General features: G+C 37.2%; 1 protein-coding gene across 10 annotated transcripts; it reads right to left on the bottom strand.

Moving 5' to 3' along the window:
- Positions 1 to 111: 111 nt before the first annotated feature.
- LOC123224177 (golgin subfamily B member 1) lies at positions 112 to 25814 on the bottom strand. Of its 10 annotated transcripts, none has more exons than XM_044647755.1 (53): positions 25553 to 25814; positions 22631 to 23947; positions 22034 to 22534; positions 21557 to 21940; positions 21323 to 21448; positions 21010 to 21216; positions 20445 to 20921; positions 19971 to 20351; positions 19737 to 19862; positions 19424 to 19630; positions 18859 to 19335; positions 18382 to 18765; positions 18148 to 18273; positions 17835 to 18041; positions 17269 to 17745; positions 16795 to 17175; positions 16583 to 16708; positions 16067 to 16474; positions 15595 to 15975; positions 15355 to 15480; positions 15103 to 15252; positions 14668 to 15009; positions 14206 to 14562; positions 13965 to 14090; positions 13588 to 13881; positions 13246 to 13494; positions 13018 to 13143; positions 12777 to 12926; positions 12539 to 12682; positions 12169 to 12450; positions 11931 to 12056; positions 11679 to 11840; positions 11333 to 11584; positions 11108 to 11230; positions 10866 to 11015; positions 10451 to 10783; positions 10033 to 10362; positions 9804 to 9929; positions 9567 to 9689; positions 9030 to 9476; positions 8825 to 8941; positions 8574 to 8711; positions 8063 to 8485; positions 7845 to 7976; positions 7679 to 7756; positions 7489 to 7575; positions 6957 to 7094; positions 5940 to 6866; positions 5337 to 5690; positions 1809 to 5219; positions 1536 to 1700; positions 1227 to 1451; positions 112 to 1020 (listed from the first exon to the last, which is right to left on the bottom strand). In XM_044647755.1, exons 1-53 carry the CDS (start codon positions 25592 to 25594, stop codon positions 367 to 369), a joined length of 18102 nt encoding a protein of 6033 aa, XP_044503690.1. In that variant the 5' UTR covers positions 25595 to 25814; the 3' UTR covers positions 112 to 366. The 10 variants fall into 10 exon arrangements, with proteins under 10 accessions (XP_044503690.1, XP_044503691.1, XP_044503692.1 ...); XM_044647756.1 differs by having other exon boundaries at positions 7845 to 7973; XM_044647757.1 differs by having other exon boundaries at positions 8825 to 8938.

Genomic DNA, 25814 nt, shown 5'->3' with positions numbered 1-25814 from the left:
TTTATTCCATTATTGATGGATTTTAACTTCCCTGAACAACTCACTGTAATTATTTTCTTCATTTAAAATGATGTTATCTCAAATTCTTTTAGGAAAGTACTGCATCTAGACTTTCTTCAAGCAAAATTGAACTTCATATATTCGATCTGTATGTACACAAGCACACCACGCTCAATCGATCTGTACATACACAAACACACCACACTCGAATCTTTGTAATTTGATTCAACCAATCTCTTCCACACTACTACTTCTACATCTAACAATCCCAAACCACGCTAATTTCATTCAAACAATCTCTTCAACACCATCTACTGTTACATCTTCCGACTGATCTCTATTGGCAGTCACTGATCATGAACTACTTCATTTTGGTGACATTGCCTTTGAGTGGTGATGGTGAGTAGATTTGCCTGTAATTGCTTTCTTCACCTTTGAAATTGAATGCTTCACCTTTGATCCAACGCCTGATAATAAAGATTTCTTATGTGTAACAGCCTTAACTTCCATTTCTCTAGAGGCCTCTACCATTACTGGAGCATCAGACCCGGAATCTGTCTTTTTGTGTTCATCTCCTTCCTCTTCATGGCTTTCTGCTTCTTCAGTTTGCATTTCTTCTTTGCCGCCTGTTGGGTCTCTCTCTTTCTTGACGTCTTCATCCACTTGGGTTCTTTCTCTTGTGGATTTCTCAAAGAGTTTTTGCAATGAAGCTTTATTTGAATCCACCAACGTGGACTCCTCACTTATTTCTTCTCCACGCTTATCTTCTTTGGCTTCTGAATGAACCACCTTAGTGAAATCTTCTGTTTCAACATCCCTTGAGGTTTCTAGGATTCCTTCCGATAGCACTGGTGGAACATGCTGCTCATTGCCAGTTGAAGCCATTGTGTCCGGGCACTCTTCCCTCGTTACTTGCTTTTCACTTGTTACGAAGGAGGTTTCCTCCGACTTCTGAGTTTCTTTGCCCCCTTTTTCAAACCCCTCGAAGTTTTCTTTCTGTAGTATGGCTTCACTGGATTCCTGATATAAGAGAAAGTAATTTATTAAATGACACGAGCAAAGGATCATTATAATTTCTAGAATTCATAGCCAATTTTGTTTCAGTATTTATTCCTAAAAATTCTTCCAAAATTTATTTGGGTCTTTCATTTAATTTTTAACTTTTTCTCCGTGAAAAAAAAAAGGTCTTGCCTAGGTTGCAAAGAGGGTAAAATGATGAACCTGACCTCAGCTATTACAGTTCTGTCATTTTCAGAGCTGTCCTGATTGATGGAATCCACTTTGATCGCTGACTCCTCAACATTAATTTCCTCAAACTTATTTGGGAAGCTCTCTTTTATTTTCTTGTCTTCAACTGAAACTCTGTCCGGGTGCTCAAGGCTTCTATCTTCGGCAACGACTTGTTCTATAATTGTCTTGCTTGCAGTAGCCTTTTCATTTACCATAGGCAGCTGTTTTATAGAATAAGGCATCAAAATTTATAGAAAGTTTAAGTTATGGTTGTTACAAAAAAAAAACTGATTCTTCATCCTGACCTCTTCAGCTAGACTTCCACCGACTGTTGTGTCGAATGTTAAATTTGTCTTCTGTCCTGTACATTCTCCAGGCATTTGTTCATCTTCTTGAAGGCCCTCTGTCAGTTTTTCTTCACTAAGGGAATTTGATTGATAAGTTTCGGCTACCTCCTTTTCCTCTTTGATCTGTAATATTTTTCCCCTCAATCACACTTACGTGAAAACAATTACAGTAAAACAAAGCAGAATCAATAAAAGTAAAAAGAAAAGAAAAAAAGGGGTATCTTTTCTGACCTCTTCCTTCGACACTTCCTTTTCTGTGATTATATTTGCCTCACTTGTTTTCTTAGAGTGGGTTTCTTCAGCGCTCATGTCAGTGAACTCTGATTCCTGGATTGATTCAAAAGCCCTTTCACTTGTCTCTAAGTTGACATCACAAGCTTTATCAGTTTCTGTAGCTACATCAATGATGTCCTTGCTTGCTGATGAAGAAGCAAGACACTCTATCTTATTCTCATCTTCCTGATGTTCTAGGTGTATGTCTCCATCTGGGGTCTGACCTTCTTCCCAGTGTACTTCAGTTGGACTCTCCTCTCTGTTTTTGTCGGTTGAAAGCCCCACTGTGGAAGATTCAAGCTCTCTGGATATTTTCTTTAACGAGCTTATCTCTTCTGTTAACTTTGCAGCTGAAGAATCTTTGAGACCATCATCGTCCATCTTCTCCATCTTTTCTGTTTTCTCTTCTTCTATGTTCTCAACTGTTGTTGTAGCTCCGTACTCAGAAGGCAACTCAGACGTTTGAGTCAGAATCCACTCCGTTAATTTCTCTGCCGGGGGAGTCTGCTCAGCAGTTATTTCACCTTTTGCAACAGGATCAAAACTTGGTTCTCCAATAACTTCACGGTCGGATGTTTCTTTGCAAGCTTCTCCGCTTTTATCTGTATCTGGCTTCGAGGCAGTTGGGATTTTCCCAGTTTCATCACTCTCGTTAGTGCCTTGCTCTTTGGACTGGGGAACTATATTAGAAGCTATATCGGTTTCCACAACTTTATCTGCTTCTGAATTTTCCTCAGGTACACTCCCTTTAATTACATCCCTGGAGTTAGTAGCTGGAACTTGGTCCAGCTTTTGAACAGGTTCTATATCTGGTTCTCCAATAACTCCATGGTCGGATGCTTCTTCGCTTTCATCTGTATCTGGCTTCTCTGCAGTTGGGCTTTTCCCAATTTCATAACTCTCGTCAGTGCCTTGCTCTTTGGACAGAGGAACTATTTTAGAAGCTATTTCGGTTTCCACAACCTCATCTGCTTCTGAATTTTCCCCTGGTACATTCCCTTTCATTACATCCTCAGAGTTAGTAGCTGGGACTTGGTCCAGCTTTTCAATAGGTTCTATACCTGGCTCCCCAATAACTCCATGGTCGGATGTTTCTTTGCAAGCCTCTTCACTTTTATCTGTATATGGCTTCTCTGCAGTTGGGCTTTTCCCAGTTTCATCACTCTCGTTAGTGCCTTGCTCTTTGGACTGGGCAACTATATTAGAAGCTATATCAGTTTCCACAACTCCATCTGCTTCTGAATTTTCCTCAGGTACACTCCTTTTCACTACATCCCCAGAGTAAGTTGCTGGAACTTGGTCCAGCTTTTCCACAGGTTCTTTATCTTGTTCTCTAAAAACTCCATATTCGGATGTTTCTTCACAAGCTTCTTCGCTTTTATCTTTATCTGTCTCTTCTACAGCTGGGCTTTTCCCAGTTTCATTACTCTCGTCAGTGCCTTGCTCTTTGGACAGAGGAACTATTTTAGAAGCTCTTTCGGTTTCCACAACTTCATCTGCTTCTGAATTTTCCTCAGGTACACTCCCTTTCATTACATCCTCAGAGTTAGTAGCTGGGACTTGGTCCAGCTTTTCAATAGGTTCTATACATGGCTCTCCAATAACTCCATGGTCGGATGTTTCTTTGCAAGCTTCTTCGCTTTTATCTGTATATGGCTTCTCTGCAGTTGGGCTTTTCCCAGTTTCATCACTCTCGTTAGTGCCTTGCTCTCTGGACTGGGGAATTATTATAGAAGCTATTTCGGTTTCCACAACTTCATCAGCTTCTGAATGTCCCTCAGGTACACTCCCTTTCATTACATCCCCAGAGTTAGTAGCTGGGACTTGGTCCAGCTTTTCAACACCCGCGCTTTCCCCGGATTCTTCAATGCCTTGATCTTTGGACTCACAAATTGCTTCTTGAACTACTTTGGCTTCATTTTCATCTGCATTTGGAGTTTCTACCAGAGGACTATCTTCCTCTGCATCCTCAGAATTAGTTGATGGGACCTGGTCCGTTGTTACTATGGTTTGGCTTTCCCCAGTTTTAGCAGTTCCTTCAGCACCCACATCCTGGGTCTCATAAACCACACTAAAGGCAGCTTCATTCTTTTTCTCTGCATGAATAAGATCATTTGCTGTGAATTGATCCAGCTTTTTCACTGTCGGGCATTTCTCCAATTCAGTTTCTTCAGTGCCCTCTTTGGACTCATGAAATGGTTCAGAAGCTCTTTTGGTCTCGTCAGGTTCTTCTGTTACTATATATTCCACAGTTTGGAGTTCAGGTGTCAAGTCACTGGAGGTTTCTTCAATTTTCATGCTGTTAACTTCTTTACCCTGCAGAGCATACTCAATTTCAGTTTTTTCTGAACATGGCTCACCTTGGTCCTCAACAAGCCTGCCATGCAATTGAGCTTCCCCTGGGATTGCTTCTGTCTCTGCTGTCAAAGTTACATGATGGCTTTTTGAACTCTCTGTAATCTCCTCAATCTTCTCTTCTAACTCAGCTGGTGGCTCGAAACTACTGTCTTCTACTTTTTGTTGTTTTGATTGTCCTGCAGAGGATGCTTCTCTTTCCCTGATAGAACTCTCTTCAGTTTTTTCTGAACATGGCTCACCTTGATCCTCAACAAGCCTGCCATGCAGTTGAGCTTCCCCTGGGACTGCTTCTGTCTCTGTTTTCAAAGTTGCATTCTGGCTTTTTGAACTCTCTGTAATCTCTTCAATCTTCTCTTCCAACGCAGCTGGTGGCTCAATACTACTGTCTTCTACTTTTTGTTCTTTTGATTGTCCTGCAAAGGATACTTCTCTTTCCCTGATTGAACTCTCTTCAGTTTTTTCTGAGCATGGCTCACCTTGGTCCTCAACAAGCCTGCCATGCAGTTGAGCTTCCCCTGGGACTGCTTCTGCCTCTGTTGTCAAAGTTGCACTATGGCTTTTTGAACTCTCCGTAATCTCCTCAATCTTCTCTTCCAACTCAGCTGGTGGCTCCATACTACTGTCTTCTACTTTTTGTTCTTTTGACTGTCCTGCAAAGAATGCTTCTCTTTCCCTGATTGAACTCTCTTCAGTTTTTTCTGAACATGGCTCACCTTCGTCCTCAACAAGCCTGCCATGCAGTTGAGCTTCCCCGGGGATTGCTTCTGTCTCTGTTGTAAAAGTTGCATTTTGGTTTTTTGAACTCTCTGTAATCTCCTCAGTCTTCTCTTCCAACTCAGCTGGTGGCTCAATACCACCGTCTTCTACTTTTTGTTCTTTTGACTGTCCAGAAAAGGATGCTTCTCTTTCCGTGATTGAGCTCTCTTCGACCTCTGAACTTTCAGTTTCCATCTTCTTTCTGGAGTCCACAGTCCCTGTGTATTCACTGTATTCTGGAGATGAGTCTAGTACCTGTTTAAGAAACAGTTGACCAATGTTTATAAGCGGGATAAAAATCATAATGTGCATAATTTTGAAGTAATATTTTGATACAGCGAAGTAATACACTGTACTTACTGTTCTGCTTACCTCATAAGTTCTTTCACCTACAATGGATAATACATGAGGTTCACTTATGCCATGCTCTTCCTGTAGAACTGGTTCCTTGGTGACTTCACTATCATTTGATTGCTCAACTTCCTCAAGAGTTTCTTCAGCTAAGATTACAGCCTTTTTCGTCTCATTTGCATTTTGTTCTTTGAAATCATCAGCCTCCAATTTCGGTTCCTCTTTCTCATTTTCATCTTCTTGCTTCTTGATGTTACTGCAGTTTTCCTCAATTTGGTTCTTGTCAGTTTCAGGGAGCATTTCATAACTTCCATCTCCAGACCCAGCTTCAGAGGGGTGTTGAAGTATCTGATCACGATCAGCTGATTTAACAATCTGTTTCAAAACTGATATGTCAGTATATGTGTTTGCAAACAAGTCAAATCAATCCAGTGTACTCATAATGGTATGAGATTTAGTTTTCATGATTATGGAGTCAAATTGGGACATCTACATGTGACCTTCATGGATCTCTCCACAGTGCTTATTTGTGCCACAACAAATTGAAAAGTAAGGAAGCTATTATATAAGTTGCTTGATTTAATGTTTAGTAATTAATAATGAAACAAATTATCTTGCTTTTACCTCTTCAGCTGTATATTTGGTGTCTTCATCTTCTAGTCTCTGGCTTTCAGCTTCTCCTTTCTGTTCAATTACCTCCTTTTCAACTTCAACATATTCCTTATCTTCAATCATCTCTTGTTCAAGAACATCTTTTCCAGTGTCAGCACATATGTTATAAGTTTCAGTAGTTTTCAGAGCCTCATCAAAGGGATTATCTTCAGTTTTTTCCGGTTTTGATGATGAAATTGATGATTCAACATCTTCCAAAGTCTTTGATGCGCAATCATCAGTGCGATCTGCTAGTTCTCTACTCTCTTCTTCCTTTGAGATTTCTACACCTTCTGATACAGAGAGAGGATTATCTTTGTCCAACTCGGAATGGACATACAAATCCTCAAACCTCTCTTTTTGAACTTCCTCATTTGCAGGTTCCTTATCGGTGTCTACAAGCCCCACTTCAGAAACATTTGATAGATTTGTTGTTTCTCTCGCTTCACCAGTCACGATTCCATGTTCTTTCGATGTCATTGTAGAAGATTCCACTTCTTCTGGTGTTTCTTCTAGGGGCCTCTTATCACTGGTGGCGTCTTTTTTGTCTTCGCTTCTTATGTCAGGAACTTCATCTTCCTTTATGTTTTCTCTTTTTTCAGTTGCTTGACATTCTACTTGCTTTTCCCCTTCGGGTTCAGTTTCTGTCAAGCAGATTTCTTCTTTTGACACCATAACAGATGCAAAATCCGAATCATCAATAATTTTCTCTTCTTTTTCTGTGATTTCTTCTGACGCTTCTGGCACCAAGGAGGATTTTTCATCTAGGCATTCACCGATTTCTCTAGGAGATGAATTGACGTTTGATTTTTCACTGTCCTTTAAGGTCTCAGAGACTTTTTCCATTGCAGAGCTTGTCTCCTCAATCTCTTCAACAAATGCTGAACTTAATTCATCAACCTGATCAGTGGGTAAATTCGAATGTTAGTCAATAATAATAAATACAAAAAACAGTTGAGCTTCTCTATAATTTCTAGCCTGTCCTTTTACCTTCATCGCTTTCCTTCCATCTTCCAGTGACCTTTCCACTACAGTATCATCTTCAACAGTGGAAGAAATGAGGCCTTCTTTAGTATCTACTATGCTCTGAATTTCTCTGCTTGTGGTGAAATCAGCTGTCTCAGATGCCTACAAATTAAAGAATGGATTTTCGGTGAGAATCAAAGAAAACTCTTCACTTTTCTCTTGGCACGCGCTAGCTCTCACTTCTGTGACATACAGGGTCCACCTTTTTTTTATTTGAATTTGGGATCCTATGAAACCCAATCAGGTCCCATTACTTTTGATAAAAGACGAGTAAAATTAAAGGGATCTAACTTTTTTACTTGAAAGTTTTTAACTAGATAGAAGTCAATTGGATAGTGTTTTATTGTTTCTGTTGGGGTGTTATATAGCAATTTAGCCTGGAAAATGGCTATATTTGTGCATCTAATTACTTCAGTTAATTTTTTTTTTTTTTTGTTACAGCTTGAATGCTTTTTGATCATCATTGATTGATTTTTTCTTTTCCTCTTTTGCATACCTCAATGTTGTTCTCTGCTCTGTCGCCTTCTATATTCTGCATTTTGGCATCCACATCTTCATCAACTTTTTGAGTTCTCTTGCTCTCCTGCAAAAGAAAATATAAAACAAAATGAATCATGCCTTGTACTAACAACGGAAAGAACAGTAGATGTAACATTTACAGTCAGAAGGTGATAAGTCCGGGTTACCTCAGTGGGCATCTTCGATTCTATATCGTCTTCTTCTTTCACAGACTGTACTTCAGCATCCTCACCAACACTGCTTGCCTACACAAGAAGTTAAAAGGGCTACTTGTCTAGTATGAATTTCGAAGGAAGATATTCAAGATATCTGACACAATGGCAGTGACTTTACCTCTGTTTTGGATGTCTCTTCCTCATTTTTATCATCTCTAGAGCTTTGATGTATTTTTTCTTCAGTAGATTCCAGTGAGATATTTGTAAAGTCTGAGCTTTTGCTTCTATCAGCACTTTCTTGAACTTCCTGCTACAGAATATTAATAAGACATCATAAACTCTAGTTGAGTTAATCTGTAGACATAGCAAGATATCTCAAAGTACTTATTTCTTCACCTCTTGCGCTTCGATTTTGTCGTCCTTGTTGTCATCTGTTTCTTTCATATGCTCTTCTTTCTGTGGAGCTTCTTCAAGGTTTTGAGCAGCCTTTTCTTCCATCTGCCAGGGCATTTTGTCATTTTCTGAAGGCAGCAAGTGTTCAAGCTTCTCTTCAGGTTCACTTTCCTGAGGGTTTTTGTCTATTGAAGATTCTGTTGCGTCGATATTGCTCTCTTCTACTTCCTGCTCTGCTATGTTCTTTCCTTCTGACTCTTCTGCCTTGTTTTCACTTTTTTCATGGATCTCAGTTGCTTCTTGTTCAATTGATGGCGGTGAAATGTCAGCAACAGTATGTTCCTCCTTAAAGCTTTGCTCAGTTTTCTCAACTTCAAATTCTCTTGACTGCTCCTCTACCCTGGTTGGCTCACTGTAAGAACTTACCTATACAAAAAGTGAAGAATGTAGTTGTTTATTATGATCTAGAAACCTATTAAAAATATCCAAGTGAATGACATGAACTTTGGAAAACCTCAATTTCGGGTATCTCTTCCTCTTTTTTGACTTCTTCAGAGCTTTGAACTATTTCTTTTGTAGAAACACATTCATCCGGAACATCATGCTGTTCGATTTCCTCAAACTTAGCAGCATCGACAAAATTTTCACATAACTGCATGACAGAAGGGTTGAACTTTGTGAAGAATGTCACAAATGAAACGAGGAAAAAGTGTTTAGCAATTAGCAGATTGAAGTTAAGTGGGAATCATGTTTTGGAATCAATACCTCTTGGCTTTCTTCATTCTTTATGTCATCTTCAGTTGTACTCTCTGCACTTTGATTTATGTCATCATCTCCAGAGCTTTGATTTATTTTTTCTCCAACACCTTCTTGAACTTCCTGCTACATGAATATTAATAAGGCATTATTAACTCCAGTTGAGTTAATCTGTAAATGTAGCAAGATATCTCATTAAGTAATTATTTTTCACCTCTTGCACTTCTATTTTGTTGTCATCTGTTTCTTTCATATGCTCTTCTTTCTGTGAAGCTTCTTCAAGGTTTTGAGCAACCTTTTCTTCCATCTGACAAGGCATTGTAGCATTTTCTGAAATAAATGCCTCAGTTTTATCAGACTTTGTCGAAGGCAGCAAGTGTTCATGCTTCTCTTCAGGTTCACTTTCCTGAGGGTTTTTCTCTATTGAAGATTCTGTTATGTGGATATTGCTTTCTTCTACTACCTGCTCTATTCTGTCCCTTCCTTCTGACTCTTCTGCCTTGTTTTCACTTTCTTCATGGATCTCAGCTGTTTCTTGTTCAATTGATTGTGGTAAAATGTTGGCAATCGTATGCTCCTCCTTAAAGCTTTGCTCAGTTTTCTCAACTTCAAAATCTCTCGACTGCTTCTCTACCCTGTTTGGCTCACTGTAAGAACTTACCTATACAAGAAATGAAGAATCTACTTGTTTATTATGATCTAGAAACCTATTAAACATATACAATTGAATTACACATGAAGTTTGGAAAACCTCAATTTGGGGTATTTCTTCCTCCTTTTTGTCTTCTTCAGAGCTTTGAACTATTTCTTTTGTTGAAACACCACGCTGTTCGATTTCCTCAACCTTAGCAGGATTGACAAAATTTTCACATAGCTGCATAACAGATAATGGTTGAACTTCGTAAAGAATGTCAAAAATGAACTGAGGAAAAAGTGTTTAGCAATTAGCAGATTGGAGTCAAGTCAGAATCATGTTTGGAAATCAGACCTCTGGGCTTTCTTCATTCTTTATGTCATCTTCAGCTATCCTATTATCCATTTCTGACTTCAGTTCCAGCACAATACTCTCTGCACTTTTGCTTGTGTCAGATGTTTCACCAACTACTTCTGGATCCTGCCGCATGATTATGATTATTGCATCATTAACTTTTATTCAATAAAAGTAATGAGTTGCAGAATAGCATAGACAGTAACAATTTCAGGATTCATTTGTTTACCTCTTCCTTCTGTATTTTCTTGTCCTTGGATTGATTGTTATCTTCTGTTTCATTCTCTTTTTCTGCTGTCAGTAGAGTTCCTTCAGTTTGTGAAGCCCCGTCCTCCATCAAGCAAGGTATTTTACCACTATCTGATAACGATTCTTCAATCTGAGGTCCTGGTGGAGATTCCTTTGCTGTAGTTAGGTTCTTTTCTTCAGAAGGCAAACTTTCTCCTAGTTTCACCCGGAAAGTATCAAGAGATTCTCTGGGGATTTCCATGGGTCTATTTTTATCTGTCTCATTTTCTATGCTCTGAGTTGCTTCTTCCACCTTGATGTTATCGGAAATCTGCATATGAAATTATATGTTAAAATTAGTTAAACATAATTATAAATTAAATTTTGAAAAGGAATCATTTTAGAAAGCAATCTTGAACCTCTTCTATGGACATATCTGCCTTCTTTTCCTCCTCTTCTAAGTTCTTGACGGGAACTTGTTCAACTGATTCAGGAACGAGGTTTGTAATATTGCTCTCTTCTACCACTTGTACTACATTGTTCTTTCCTTCAGACTTTTCTTTTTTGTTCACACTAACTGGAGAAATCTCAACCGTTTCTTGTTCAATTGATTCTGGTAAGATGTAGCCAAATGTATAATCTTCTTTAAAGCTCTCTTCAGATTTTTGTGCATCAAATTCTGTAGACTGGTCATCTATGCCTCCTTTCGGGGTTTGTGTTTCAGCACCAGGAACCACACCAGTTTCCTCAAGCTGTGCATAAGCCATACAAAATGTAAACATCTACTTGTTAATAGTTATTCAAGATATCCAAGACAATGACAATTTATAGAACCTCAATTTTAGATGTCTCTTCCTCTTTTTTATCAACTCCACTACTTTGAAGTGATTTTTCTCCAGTAGTTTCCTGTAAGGTATCCATATTAATGCATTCTTCAACCATATCGTGTTTCTCAGTTTCCGCATCGTTGGAATTTCTATAGAACTGCATTGACAAATGAGTGTTAAACTTCATGAATTTGAAAAATGAGTATTAAAATAATTGGAGTTTAGTGCGAATCAAGTTCCAGATTAGACCTCTTTGGATTCCTCCTTTACATCTTCTTCAACCACCATATCATCTTTTTCTGTCTTCAGTTCAAGGACAACACTTTCTGTAGTTTTGTTGGCATCAGATGTTCCAGCAACTTCTTGAAAACTCTGTCTCACAAATATGATTTTCAAATTAGTTTAAAGAAAGGGTGATAAACATTGTTGTGGGAATAGCAGCGATAACTGAAACTAAAGAATTTATTTGTTCACCTCCTCCACTGTTATTCTATTTTCTTCAATATCATTTTTTCCTTCTGTTACATTTTCTTTTTCTTCTTTCTGTGGAGCTTCTTCAAGGTTTTGAGAAGATTCTACGGTAGTTAGTTCCTTCTCTTCACTCTGCAAACTTTCTCCATTTTTCTCCTGGAAAGTATCCAGAATTTCTTTGGGTCTTTCCGAGGTTTTACTAGTCTCAAGTTCAGTGTTGTCGACAACTTCTTCAGTCTTCAGTCGATCAAGGATCTGCATATGAAGTTAAATATGAAGTCAACAAATAGGACTATGAATTGAATTATGAAAAGGAAACATTTTATCTATTAGCCAGTTGTCCTGCAACCTCTCCTGTGGACTCATTATCTTTCTTTTCCTCATCTTCCATGTTCGCAATTGCATGTTCTTCTACAGAACTCAGCTCAGTTTTCTCTACTTCGGCTTCTCTAGACTGCTCAACTATGTTTTCCTTTTCTTCAGCTACTTCAACATCCTTGTCTTCACATAACTGAATGAAAAATGAGGATGGATCTTCTTAAAGCATGTTAAAGAAGTAAAAGATTGGAATTAAGTTAGATTCATTGTGTCAAAATATGACCTCTTTAGATTGTTCTTTCCCTGTGTCATCTTCATCCACCATCCTATCCATTTCTGTCTTCGGTTCCAGGATTGTCCTCTCTGTGATTTTGCTTGTATCAGATGTTTCAAAAACTGCCTGATTATCCTGTCTCAAGAAATTCGTGATTATGATATCATCAACTCTTTTTCACGTCAAGGGATTGATTTAGTTATGGATTAATACATAGATACTTCAATTTAAGGATTCATTTGCTCACCTCTTCCATTGCGATTTTGATGTCATCTGTTTCTTTCTCATTTTCTTCTTCATGCGAAGCTTCTTCAACGTTTTGAGGAGCTCTTTCTTCCTTCTGGCATGGTAATTTTTCAGAATCTGAATTGAATGCCTCATTTTTGTCTGACATTGAGGAATATGGGCTTTCAGTCTTTTCTTCTGGTTTGTTTTTCTGTTCAACTTTCTCTACTTCTTCTCTAGACTGGTCTACCATGATTTCCTCTTTTACAAACTGTTCTTCAGCATCCTCACCAGCACTGTTTACCTATACAAGAAGTTAAAAGGGCTACTTGTTTAGTGTGAATTTTGAAGGAAGATATTCAAGATAACTAACACATGGACAATGAGTTTACCTCAGTTTTGGATGTCTCTTCCTCTTTTTCATCATCTCCGGAGCTTTGATGTACTTTTTCTCCACAAGGTTCCTTTAATATATTTGTACACTCTGAGCTTCTGCTTCTATCAGCACCTTCTTTAACCACACCAGTCTCCTCAAGCTGTGCATAAGCCATGCAAAATGTAAACATCTACTTGTTTAATTTGATTTAAATAGATATTCAAGATATCCAAGACAACGACAATTTTTTAAACCTCAATTTTGGATGTCTCTTCCTCTTTTTTATCAGCTCCAGGACTCTTAAGTGAATTTTCTCCAGTAATTTCCTGTAATATATCCGTGTTAACACATTCTTCAACCATTTCATGTTTCTCAACTTCGGCATCCTTGGATTTTTCATAGGACTGCATGGATAAATGAGTGTTGAACTTAATAAGTTTGAAAAATGAGTATTAAAATGATTGGAATTTACTGCAATCAAGTTCCAAATTAGACCTCTTTGGATTCTTCCTTCTTTACATCATCTTCAACAACCATATTATCCTTTTCTGTCTGCAGTTCAGGGACAGTACTTTCTGTAGTAGTGTTGGCATCAGATGTTCCAGCAACTTCTTGAAGACTCTGCCTCACAAATATGATTTTCAAATCAGTTTAAAGAAAAGGTGATAAGCATAGTTTTGGGAATAGTAGCAATAACTGAAACTAAGGAATTTATTTGCTCACCTCCTCCACTGCTATTCTGTTTTCTTCAATATTATTGTTTACTTCCGTTACATTTTCTTTTTCTTGTTTCTGTGGAGTTTCTTCAAGGTTTTGAGAAGATTCTACGGTGGTTAGGTCCTCTTCACTCTGCAAACTTTCTCCATGTTTCTCCTGGAAAGTATCCAGAATTTCTCTGGGGCTTTCCAAGGTTTCCCCAGTCTCAAGTTTAGTTCTGTCAACAACTTCTTTAGTCTTGGGGCTATCAAGGATCTGCATATGAATTAAATATGAAGTCAACAAATATAACCATGAATTAAATTATGAAAAAGAAACATATTAACTATTAGCCAGTTGTCCTGCAACCTCTCCTGTGGACTCATGTTCTTTCTTTTCCTCATCTTCCACTTTCTTTAAGGAAACTTGCTCAACTATTTCTGGAATTAGGCTTCCAATATTGCTTTCTTCAATAATTACATCGTTCTTTCCTTCCGATTCTTCTGCCTTGATCTCATTTCCTGAAGAGATCACAACTGCTTCACGATCAATTGATTCCAATGACATGTTGGCAATTGCATGTTCTTCTGTAGAACGCAGCTCAGTTTTCTCTACTTCCACTTCTCTAGACTGCTCAACTACGCTTTCCTTTTCTTCACATAACTGCATGACAAATGAGAAGGCAACTTCTTAAAGCATGCCAAAGAAGAAATAAAAATTAAGTGTTTAAAAGATTGGAATTAAACCTCTTCAGATTGTTCTTTCCCTGTGCCATCTTCATCCACCATCTTATCCATTTTTGTCCTCGATTCCAGGATTGTCCTCTCTGCGCTTTTGCTTGGATCAGATGTTTCAATAGCTGCCTGGTTATCCTGCCTCAAGAAAATCATAATTATGACATCATTAACCCTTTTTTCAAAGTCAAGTGATTGGTTTGCTCATGGATTAATACAAATATATCTTCAATTTAAAGATTCATTTGTTCACCTTTTCCATTGAGATTTTGTTGTCCTCAGTTTCTTTCTCATGTTCTTCTTCATGTGGAGCTTCTTCAAGGTTTTGAGGAGCTCCTTCGTCTATCTGGCAAGGCAATTTTTCAGCATCTGAATTGAATGCCTCACTTCTGTACGACATTGAAGATAATGGTTTTTCAGTTTTTTCTTCTGGTTTGTTTTTCTGTGGTTCCTCCACCTGGGAAGGTTCAGTAGCAGTTACATTCAATTCCTTGGTCTCTGAACTTTCTTCTTGTTTCACTTGGAAAGTATCAAGAATTTCTCTTGGGCTTTCAGTTGTTTCACATGTCTCATTTTCAGTTGTTTCTTCCGTTTTGGACTTCTCAAAACCCTACATTCATGATTATATATTGAATTAACAAACAAGATTATCAATCAAATTTCTAACAAAAAAAAAAAAAAAAACTATTTAGCTACTAGTGAGTGGTCTAGCAACCTCTCTTGTAGGCTCTTCCGCTTTATTTTCCTCATCTTTTAAGTTCTTGACAGAAATTTGTTCAACTGATTCTGGAATGCAGTCTCTTATATTGTTCTCTTCAACAGTCTGTTTGTCCTCCTCTCCTGGATTCTCTGCCTCGTTTGCATTTCCTGGATAAGTTTCAGCTGTTTCATGTTGAATTGATTTTGATAAGATAGGGGGAACAATATGGTCATCTTTAGAGCTCTGTTCTGTTTTCTCTGCTTCAAGTTCCCCTGTCCGGTCAAGTATGTTTTCCTCATTTTGAGTTTGTTTTTCATCATCCTCACCTAAACTAATCGTCTCATGCTGTGCACATGCCTATACAAGAAGTAAAGAAACTACTTGTTTAATATAATTTCTAAAAGATAGTCAGGATATCCAGCACAATGCATAATGAGTTTTTTTTCAAACCTGAACTTTGGGTGTCTCTTCTTTTTTGTCATCTTCAGAGCTTTGCACTGTGTTTTCTCCAATAGGTGCTGGTATAGTAGTACATTCTTCTGTTACGTCATGCCTTTGAGTTTCCTCAACCTCCCCTGCATCCTTGAATTCTTCATATATCTGCATGATTGAGAGGGTTGAACTGTTTAAATATAACATAAAAAATGAAATTATGTATTTGAAAGATTGGACTTAAGTGAAATTCATGTTCTATAATGTGACCTCTTTTGATTCTTCCTTCTTCATATCATCTTCAACCACCAGATTTTCCATTTCTGCCTTGGACTCAAGGATAGTGCTCTCAATGCTTTTGGATGTATCAGATATTTCAACATCTACTTGATCATCCTGTGTCACAAATATCATTATGTCATCATTAACTGTTGGTTAAAGACAAATAAGGAGCACGAGCAATGAGCTTGACTATGGAAATATCTGGACATTAAGGATTTATTTTTTTACCTTTTCCAATGTGATATTGTAGTCCTTGGTGTCGCTTTGGAATTCTGTTTCCTTCTCATTTTCTTCTGTCTCTGGAGCTTCTTCACGGTTTTGAGGAGAACCTTCTTCCTTTAGGCTATGCACTTCATTAGAATTTGAAACAAATGCCTCATTTTCATTAGAGTCTGAAGATAATGGTTTTTCAAGCTTCTCTGTCAGTTCACTTTCCAGTGATTTCTCTTCTGGAGAAGATTCTGTTACAGTTTCATTCTTCGCTTCCCTTTGCAAACTTTCTCCTTGTTTCTCTTGGAAAGTATCAGGAATTTCTCTGGGGCTTTCAATGGTTTTGCATGTCTCATTCACAATACTCTTGGTTGTTTTTTCTGTCTCAGACTCAAAATACTGCACATAAAATTAAATATAAATCAGTGAACAGATTATCTATTTTAAATTTATAAAAAATACTGACTTAGCAATTACTAATTGCTACGACCTTTCCTGTGAAATCCTTTGCTTCCTTTTCCTCATTTTCTAAATTCTTGACAAGAACTTGGTCAACTGATTGAGGAATGAAGTCTCTAACATTAGTCTCTTCAACAATTTGTTTTAAGTTGTTCTCTCCTTCTGGCTTCTTCACCTCATTTGTATCTCGTGGATGAATCACAGCTGTTTCTTGTTCAGTCAATTCTGATGAGATATTAGTAACTGTATGGCCTTCCTCAGAGCTTTGCTCAATTTTCTCTACTTCAAGTCCTCTAGACTCTTCTTCCTCTTTTTTATCCTCTTCAGAACATTGGACAGTTTTTTCTTCAAAAGCTTCTGGTATAGTAACACATTCCTCCTTCCTTTCATGCTTGTCAGCTTCCTCATCCTTTCCAGTATCCTTACAGCTTTCAAGCAACTGCATAACAATCGAGGATTGAACTTCACGAACAATGCCAAAGAAAAATAAAGAATAGAAGTACCAAAATCTGTGGATTAGATTGAGATTCATGTTCCAAAATCTGACCTCCTTAGTATCTTCCATTTTGATGTCATCTTCAGCCACCATATTACTAATTTCTGTCTTGGGTTCAAGGACTGTAGTCTCTATGCTTCCACTAGCATTAGATGTTTCAACAGGCATTTGAAGATCCTGCCTCACAAATGTGATAAATGTAAGTGATTTGTTTAGTAATGGAACAACAAAGATATCTAAAAGTTAAGAAATTATGTGTCCACCTCTTCTATTGCTATTTTGCTGCCCTCGATGTCATTATTCTCTTCTGTTTCCATTTCAGTTTCTTCTTTCTGCAAAGCCTTTTTAAGAATTTCAGTAGCCCCTTCCTCCATTTGACAAGGTGTTTCATTAGCTTCTGAACTAAATGTCTCGTTCTTTTCAGTGATCAAATGTAATGGCTGTTCAAGCTTCTCTTCTGGTTCATTTTTCTCTAGTTTCTCTTCTAGTGAAGCTTCTGTTGCAGTTAGGTTCTCTTCTTTCTGCAAACTTTCTTCTTCCTTCAATTGGCAAGTATCAGGAATTTCTTGAGGGCTTTCAGTGGTTTTACTTGCCTTGTGTTCAACGCTTTCCGCAGCTCTATCTGTCTCGAAGTTCTCACTAATCTGCAAACAAGTGTAAAGTTTAAATCAGTAAACAAGATTGTAGACTAAAGTTTTATCATGGAGCAATTTAGTAGAAGTTAATCGTCATTCAACCTCTCCTGTGACCTCCTCTGCTTTCCTTTCTTCATCTTCTAAGCTCTTGACAGAAACTTGTTCAACTGATTCTAGTTCTACGACTTGCTCTATATTGCTCTCTTCTTCTGACTTTTCTGGAGTAGTGTTACCCTTGATCACTGACTTTTCCTCAGATTCCAATTCAGTTGCATCTGTTTCATTTGTTTGGGGTGTGTTCACTTCCCCTTCTATAGATGGATGCTCTACAATTGTCACATCCCGACTCTGGTAAGGCTCAGGTGGATCTTCGATATACTTCTCTTCCGTTGAGGCATCATTTACTTCCTGAGTTCTTCCTTCGGGTTCGAAGCTGGAGACTTTATCCAAATTTATTTCTTCAGTCTTTTTGGCTACTTCAATCAATGGATGAGGATCACGTATATCATTCACATTCTCATTTGGGACCTCAACTTCTGCACCTTCTATCTTTTCATTCAATTCCATTTCTGGTACATCCTGCAAACGGAGAAATGTGTTTGAAATCTCAGACAACTAAAAGGATGAGTCAAAAAAAAAAAATAAATTGGAGTTGTGTTGTTTTAAACCTTATCCTCTGAAATCTCTTTTTTACTCTGAGTGTCAGTGTGGATTGGTAAGTCTTCCCTAATTATTTTTTCAAAGCTTTCTTCTTGGCCCTTAAAGGGTGTCCCTCCTTGGACACTTGTCCTTGTTTCAGCTGATTCGGTTGAAGTAACTATGCTCCATTTTTCAGCTTCCTCGTTCTTTCCAGTATCCTTACAACTTTCAAGCAACTGCATAACAATGGTGGGTTGAACTTCATGCACATTGTCAAGAAAAACAAAGAATAAAGTACCAAAAGCTTTGGATTAAATTGAAATTCATGTTCCAAAATCTGACCTCTTTAGTATCTTCCATTTTGATGTCATCTTCGGCCACCACATTACTAAATTCTGTCTTGGGTTCAAGAGTTGTAGTCTCTATGCTTTCACTAGCATTAGATGTTTCAACAAGCATTTGAAGATCCTGCCTCACAAATGTGATAATGACATCATTAACTTAGTTTAAAGACAAGTGTTTTGTTTAGAAATGGAATAACTAAGATATCTAGAAGTTAAGAAATTATTTGCCTACCTCTTCTATTGCTGTTTTGTTGCCCTCGGTGTCATTATTCTCTTCTGTTTCTTTTTCAGTTTCTTCTTTCTGTAGAGCTTCTTTAAGAGTTTCAGTAGCCCCTTCCTCCATTTGACAAGGTGTTTCATTAGCTTCTGAACTAAATGTTTCATTCTTTTCAGTGATCAAATGTAATGGCTGTTCAAGCTTCTCTTCTGGTTCATTTTTCTCTATTTTCTCTTCCAGTGAAGATTCTGTTGCAGTTAGGTTCTTCTCTTCTTTCTGCAAACTTTCTTCTTCCTTCACTTGGCAAGTATCAGGAATTTCTTGAGGGCATTCAGTGGTTTTACTTGCCTCGTGTTCAATGCTTTCCGCAGCTCTATCTGTCTCGAAGTTCTCACTAATCTGCAAACAAGTGTAAAGTTTAAATCAGTAAACAAGATTGTAGACTAAATTTTTATCATGGAGCAATTTAGTAGAAGTTAATCGTCATTCAACCTCTCCTGTGACCTCCTCTGCTTTCCTTTCTTCATCTTCTAAGCTCTTGACAGAAACTTGTTCAACTGATTCTAGTTCTATGACTTGCTCTATATTGCTCTCTTCTTCTGACTTTTCTGGAGTAGTGTTACCCTTGATTACTGACTTTTCCTCAGATTCCAATTCAGTTGCATCTGTTTCATTTGTTTGGGGTGTGTTCACTTCCCCTTCTATAGATGGATGCTCTACAATTGTCATATCCTGACTCTGGTAAGGCTCAGGTGGATCTTCGATATACTTCTCTTCTGTTGAGGCATCATTTACTTCCTGAGTTCTTCCTTCGGGTTCAAAGCTGGAGACTTTATCCAAATTTATTTCTTCAGTCTTTTTGGCTACTTCAATCAATGGATGAGGATCGCGTATATCATTCACATTCTCATTTGGGACCTCAACTTCTGCACCTTCTATCTTTTCATTCAATTCCATTTCTGGTACGTCCTGCAAACAGAGAAATGTGTTTGAAATCTCAGACAACTAAAAGGATGAGTCAAAAAAAAAACTAAATTGGAGTTGTGTTGTTTTAAACCTTATCCTCTGAAATCTCATTTTTACTATCAGTGTCAGTGTGGATTGGTAAGTCTTCCCTAATTATTTTTTCAAAGCTTTCTTCTTGGCCCTTGAAGGGTGTCCCTCCTTGGACACTTATCCTTGTTTCAGTTGATTCGGTTGAAGTAACTATGCTCCATTTTTCAGCTTCCTCGTTCTTTCCAGTATCCTTATAACTTTCAAGCAACTGCATAACAATGGTGGGTTGAACTTCATGCACATTGTCAAGAAAAACAAAGAATAAAGTACCAAAAGCTTTGGATTAAATTGAAATTCATGTTCCAAAATCTGACCTCTTTAGTATCTTCCATTTTGATGTCATCTTCAGCCACCACATTACTAAATTCTGTCTTGGGTTCAAGAGTTGTAGTCTCTATGCTTTCACTAGCATTAGATGTTTCAACAAGCATTTGAAGATCCTGCCTCACAAATGTGATAATGACATCATTAACTTAGTTTAAAGACAAGTGTTTTGTTTAGAAATGGAATAACTAAGATATCTAGAAGTTAAGAAATTATTTGCCTACCTCTTCTATTGCTGTTTTGTTGCCCTCGGTGTCATTATTCTCTTCTGTTTCTTTTTCAGTTTCTTCTTTCTGTGGAGCTTCTTTAAGAGTTTCAGTAGCCCCTTCCTCCATTTGACAAGGTGTTTCATTAGCTTCTGAACTAAATGTTTCATTCTTTTCAGTGATCAAATGTAATGGCTGTTCAAGCTTCTCTTCTGGTTCATTTTTCTCTATTTTCTCTTCTAGTGAAGCTTCTGTTGCAGTTAGGTTCTCCTCTTTCTGCAAACTTTCTTCTTCCTTCACTTGGCAAGTATCAGGAATTTCTTGAGGGCTTTCAGTGGTTTTACTTGCCTCGTGTTCAACACTTTCCGCAGCTCTATCTGTCTCGAAGTTCTCACTAATCTGCAAACAAGTGTAAAGTTTAAATCAGTAAACAAGATTGTAGACTAAAGTTTTATCATGGAGCAATTTAGTAGAAGTTAATCGTCATTCAACCTCTCCTGTGACCTCCTCTGCTTTCCTTTCTTCATCTTCTAAGCTCTTGACAGAAACTTGTTCAACTGATTCTAGTTCTACGACTTGCTCTATATTGCTCTCTTCTTCTGACTTTTCTGGAGTAGTGTTACCCTTGATCACTGACTTTTCCTCAGATTCCAATTCAGTTGCATCTGTTTCATTTGTTTGGGGTGTGTTCACTTCCCCTTCTATAGATGGATGCTTTACAATTGTCACATCCCGACTCTGGTAAGGCTCAGGTGGATCTTCGATATACTTCTCTTCCATTGAGGCATCATTTACTTCTTGAGTTCTTCCTTCGGGTTCGAAGCTGGAGACTTTATCCAAATTTATTTCTTCAGTCTTTTTGGCTACTTCAATTAATGGATGAGGATCATGTATATCATTCACATTCTCATTTGGGACCTCAACTTCTGCACCTTCTATCTTTTCATTCAATTCCATTTCTGGTACGTCCTGCAAACAGAGAAATGTGTTTGAAATCTCAGACAACTAAAAGGATGAGTCAGAAAAAAAACTAAATTGGAGTTGTGTTGTTTTAAACCTTATCCTCTGAAATCTCATTTTTACTATCAGTGTCAGTGTGGATTGGTAAGTCTTCCCTAATTATTTTTTCAAAGCTTTCTTCTTGGCCCTTAAAGGGTGTCCCTCCTTGGACACTTGTCCTTGTTTCAGCTGATTCGGTTGAAGTAACTATGCTCCATTTTTCAGCTTCCTCGTTCTTTCCAGTATCCTTACAACTTTCAAGCAACTGCATAACAATGGTGGGTTGAACTTCATGCACATTGTCAAGAAAAACAAAGAATAAAGTACCAAAAGCTTTGGATTAAATTGAAATTCATGTTCCAAAATCTGACCTCTTTAGTATCTTCCATTTTGATGTCATCTTCGGCCACCACATTACTAAATTCTGTCTTGGGTTCAAGAGTTGTAGTCTCTATGCTTTCACTAGCATTAGATGTTTCAACAAGCATTTGAAGATCCTGCCTCACAAATGTGATAATGACATCATTAACTTAGTTTAAAGACAAGTGTTTTGTTTAGAAATGGAATAACTAAGATATCTAGAAGTTAAAAAATTATTTGCCTACCTCTTCTATTGCTGTTTTGTTGCCCTCGGTGTCATTATTCTCTTCTGTTTCTTTTTCAGTTTCTTCTTTCTGTGGAGCTTCTTTAAGAGTTTCAGTAGCCCCTTCCTCCATTTGACAAGGTGTTTCATTAGCTTCTGAACTAAATGTTTCATTCTTTTCAGTGATCAAATGTAATGGCTGTTCAAGCTTCTCTTCTGGTTCATTTTTCTCTATTTTCTCTTCCAGTGAAGATTCTGTTGCAGTTAGGTTCTTCTCTTCTTCCTGCAAACTTTCTTCTTCCTTCACTTGGCAAGTATCAGGAATTTCTTGAGGGCTTTCAGTGGTTTTACTTGCCTCGTGTTCAATGCTTTCCGCTGCTCTTTCTGTCTTGAAGTTGTCACTAATCTGCAAACAAGTGAAAACTTTTAAATCAGTAAACAAGATTGTAGATTAAATTTTACCACAAAACAACTCAGTAGAAGTTAATTGTCATTCAACCTCTCCAGTGACCTCCTCTGCTTTCTTTTCCTCATCTTCTAAGCTCTTGACTGAAACTTGTTCAACTGATTCTAGTTCTATGATTTGCTCTGTATTGTTCTCTTCTTCTGACTTTTCTGCAGCAATGTTACCCTTGATCACCGACTTTTCCTCGGATTCCAATTCAGGTACATAGAGTTCCTTTATATCTGTTTCATTTGTTCGGGGTGTCAATTCTGTTTTTACTTCCTCTTCTGTAGATGGATGTTCTACAATTGTCATATTCTGACTCTGGTAAGGCTCAGGTGGATCTTTAATATACTTCTCTTCTGTTGAGGCTTCATTTACTTCCTGAGCTCTTCCCTCAGGTTCAATGCTGGAGACCTTATCCAAATTTATTTCTTCAGTCTGTTTGGCTACTTCAATCAGTGGATGAGGATCATGTATATCAGTCGCATTCTCATTTGGGACCTCAACTTCTGCACCTTCTGTCTTCTCATTCAATTCAATTTGTGGTATGTCCTACAAACAGAGAAATGTGTTTGAAATCTCAGACAAGTGATGAGTAAAAATATTTAAAAAGAAAAAAAACTAAAATGGAGTTGTGCTGTTTTAAACCTTATCCTCTGGAATCTCATTTTTACTATCAGCATCAGTGTGGATTGATAAGTCTTCCTTTATTATTTTTTCAAAGCTTTCTTCTTGGCTTTTAAAGGGTATCTGTCCTTCAACACTTGTCCTTGTTTCAGCAGATTCGGTTGAAACGTCTATACTGGAGTTCTCTGGCTTCTCCTCGTGGTAGGATGTTTCACTTTGACTATGCTCCAAGGCATCAATGATTCTTTCCTCATACCTTCCATTCTGGTTTTCAATGTATGCTTCCTCTTCAATTGTTTCAGCATGTTCGGTTAATGCAGCAACAATAAAATCCTTGTCCACCACACTTAATGCCCTTTCAAGCTTCTCCTCTTCTGGTTTATTTTGCTGCAAGTTCTCTGGCCTTGGCTCATGGCTTGACATTCCACTTTGACTGTGCTCCAAGGCATTAATGGTTTCTGTATCACCAGTGTTGTCCTTGGTCACAAAGAAAGTACTTCCTTCCCCGCATATGTCCTCATCTGAAATGCATTTATCTTTTGTAATTTTCTCATTCACTTCAATATTTTCTTTAAGTTCTGCTTCATGTATGCTCGATGCTTCTGTTGCAGATGTGGCATATGGCTTATGAACAATTTCCTCATCGCCCTCCTTGATTTTTGAGGTTGCTTCTTCATCACTCTGTATGTCTGGACGCACTGCTATACTTTGGGTGAAGGCCTCTCCAGTGCCATCCTTGTTAAAGCTGGCTACTGTTAAATCCAGCACACGAATTGAAGCTTCTCCTTCATGATCCAATTTGGTCTCAGGTATGCCAATAACTTCCTTATTGCCGTCAACTTCCTCATTATGATGCACTTGACCTGTTTCTTTCTCCAAGCTCTTATCTTCAACAGGAACATCTTGGTCTGTAATAACTTCAGAATGTGAACCAATGCTCCATTCCTCTGAAACTCGCTGTCTGGTGAAATCCGGTTCTTCAATCTCTGCCATCCGTAAACTACTTCCTGTAAGACTTTCAATGGCATGGCTCTTGTCATTCTTCTCTGGTTTCTCTTCTGAATCTTCCATGATTTCACTTCCCCCCTTTCCGGACTCATCTGCAACCTCAGTTTTTACATTGTCCACCACCATCTGTTTCGATTCATTGTAGGTGTCTGTACAGGAAACCTCAACACCAGAGGATGATTCCAAAAATCTTTCACCCTCAGCGGTTTCAACATTGGCTTCAATGGTGGTATTCATGGCTTCTGGCCCGGTGGCTACTTGCATTTCTCCTTTTTCTACCCGGCATTCAGACTGCTCTTTCTCCAAGTAAATATTTTCCCCTACTATTTTCTGCACAAAGAAGAATTAGCATTAGATATCTTCACTTGTTTGGCATCAAGTCAGTGGCTTCTAGCAAAACGTTATCAAGGCAAGTAGGATGCTACATTTGTAATGTTTCAGTAAATGACATTTTTGAGTATGTTTACAGTAGTTGAACTTACTGTTAACTTTTCAATTATTTATGCATAGCTTTTGAATTTAAATTATTTATTATCAAGTTGTATTTTTTTTTCTGGGCACTCTTGTAATTTATAGTTATGTCAATGCTTAATTTGTTAGTATTTTTTCAATGATAAACCATAAGCGGCCCTTTTTTTCTTTTTGTAACGAGAAACTTTATATTTAACAACTAATTCATAATTATTAAATCATATAAATTAATAATTTCATACGATTATTTCATATAATAATTTATTGTATTATTAACATTGATGACACAAAATAGTTAAGTCGACAAGGACATTATATTACCTTATTCTAAAATTATATGTAATTGACGTAGGGACTTATCCCTAAACCCAATTAAGGAAGCTTTATCCTTTGATGGGTACACATAACAGCCTATGTTTTCATTGTTGATCGGATAACTCAAATCAAACGAGTTACTTTTAAACTAGAGTTTAAGTTTTATTATACGGTTTAAAATTAATTAATTTATTTAAATATTTATCATTTTTTTTATAATATTGTTAATGAATTCGAATGTATACTCAAACTTAAATTTAAATTAAATATCATCACATCAATTCAAGCTTGAGTTAACCCAAAACTCACTCTGTTTCGATCAAATACACGTTAATTTTTATGCACCAAAAATATATTGTATCTATCAATATTAATTACTCTAACAATCCATTTATATATTTTGATTAGTGGCAATTCATGTAACCTAATTAAATACTATATTATGTATACATAAAAAAAAAAAATACTTTTAATTAAAATTAAACTGATTTTAAAAATCTTTTTCAATACAATCATAAATAGAAACTTAAGTTGAAAGATGGAAAAAAAAAAGTTTTCTTTTATTTTCCCATAACTTTTTAACCCTTAAAATGGTTTTTTCCATATTATAAGAAACATGATTTTTGGATTGTATCTTTTTAAGTTTATAAAAATTACTGCAACTTTCTTTAAACAAAGAAGACAAAATCTGAACTGGGAAATGAAGCAAGAGAAACTGGGCTCCAGTTTTAACAATGAAAAGATTATGATACTGAATAATTGAAAAGTAGAAAAAGCTTTTCCTTCTTAGATGGAACCAAGTAATATGACAAAATTAAGGATCTCAGATTGTGCCATGGCAGGAACTGAATCTGAAAGAGTCCTCAGACACACAGAATGTAAAATGAAAATGAAGTGATCCTGAAGTTTCATCAATTCATCAGAAAAGATAGATCTTAAACTGCAAACACTTGATCAGCCAATTCTAAATGGAAAGTTTTCTTACGATCTTAATGACCCAAAATCAAACTTCTGAATTAATACAGTTATTTGCCAGGTATATTCAAACAGTCGAGCTTTCACAGTAATGTTATCCCAAACTTGATCAAGCAGAAAACAGAAAAGAAAGAGAAAACTATGCAGAAAAGTTAAAAAAGTGTTCTTGCATACCGTTAATGAAACTGGTTCTGGAGTTTCTGCTTCAGTCGCCATTAATACTTTCTCATGCAAAAGCTGATTTCAAATGCAACTGCATGAAAATTAAAAAAAAAACTTTACACGTTGATCGATCCAAACTCTGCAAAAGCTAGATATAAACAAGTGGGTTTATTCGTATAACAATTCTTGAATAATTGAATCTTTGAATTAGTGGCTCTACATCTGTAATATTATTGATGGGTATATCTGTTGCAAGGGTGGGCTGCTGGGGACA

Source organism: Mangifera indica, chromosome 8 (genome assembly GCF_011075055.1).
Source record: "Mangifera indica cultivar Alphonso chromosome 8, CATAS_Mindica_2.1, whole genome shotgun sequence".
In the NCBI taxonomy this organism is placed as follows: domain Eukaryota; kingdom Viridiplantae; phylum Streptophyta; class Magnoliopsida; order Sapindales; family Anacardiaceae; genus Mangifera; species Mangifera indica.
Note: the sequence above shows the minus strand (reverse complement) of the source record. Positions and strands in the feature narration are given on the sequence as shown.

What these genes read in the sequence shown, in the direction of transcription:
- LOC123224177 (XM_044647755.1), bottom strand. Translation starts at nt 25,594, where the DNA reads ATGGCGACTGAAGCAGAAACTCCAGAACCAGTTTCATTAACG. An exon ending in ACAATATCACATTGGAAAAG is followed by an intron (nt 15,481 to 15,594) that starts GTAAAAAAATAA and finishes TTTGTGACACAG; the next exon opens with GATGATCAAGTAGATGTTGA. An exon ending in AGAATGAAGAAAGCCCAGAG is followed by an intron (nt 9,690 to 9,803) that starts GTCTGATTTCCA and finishes TCTGTTATGCAG; the next exon opens with CTATGTGAAAATTTTGTCAA.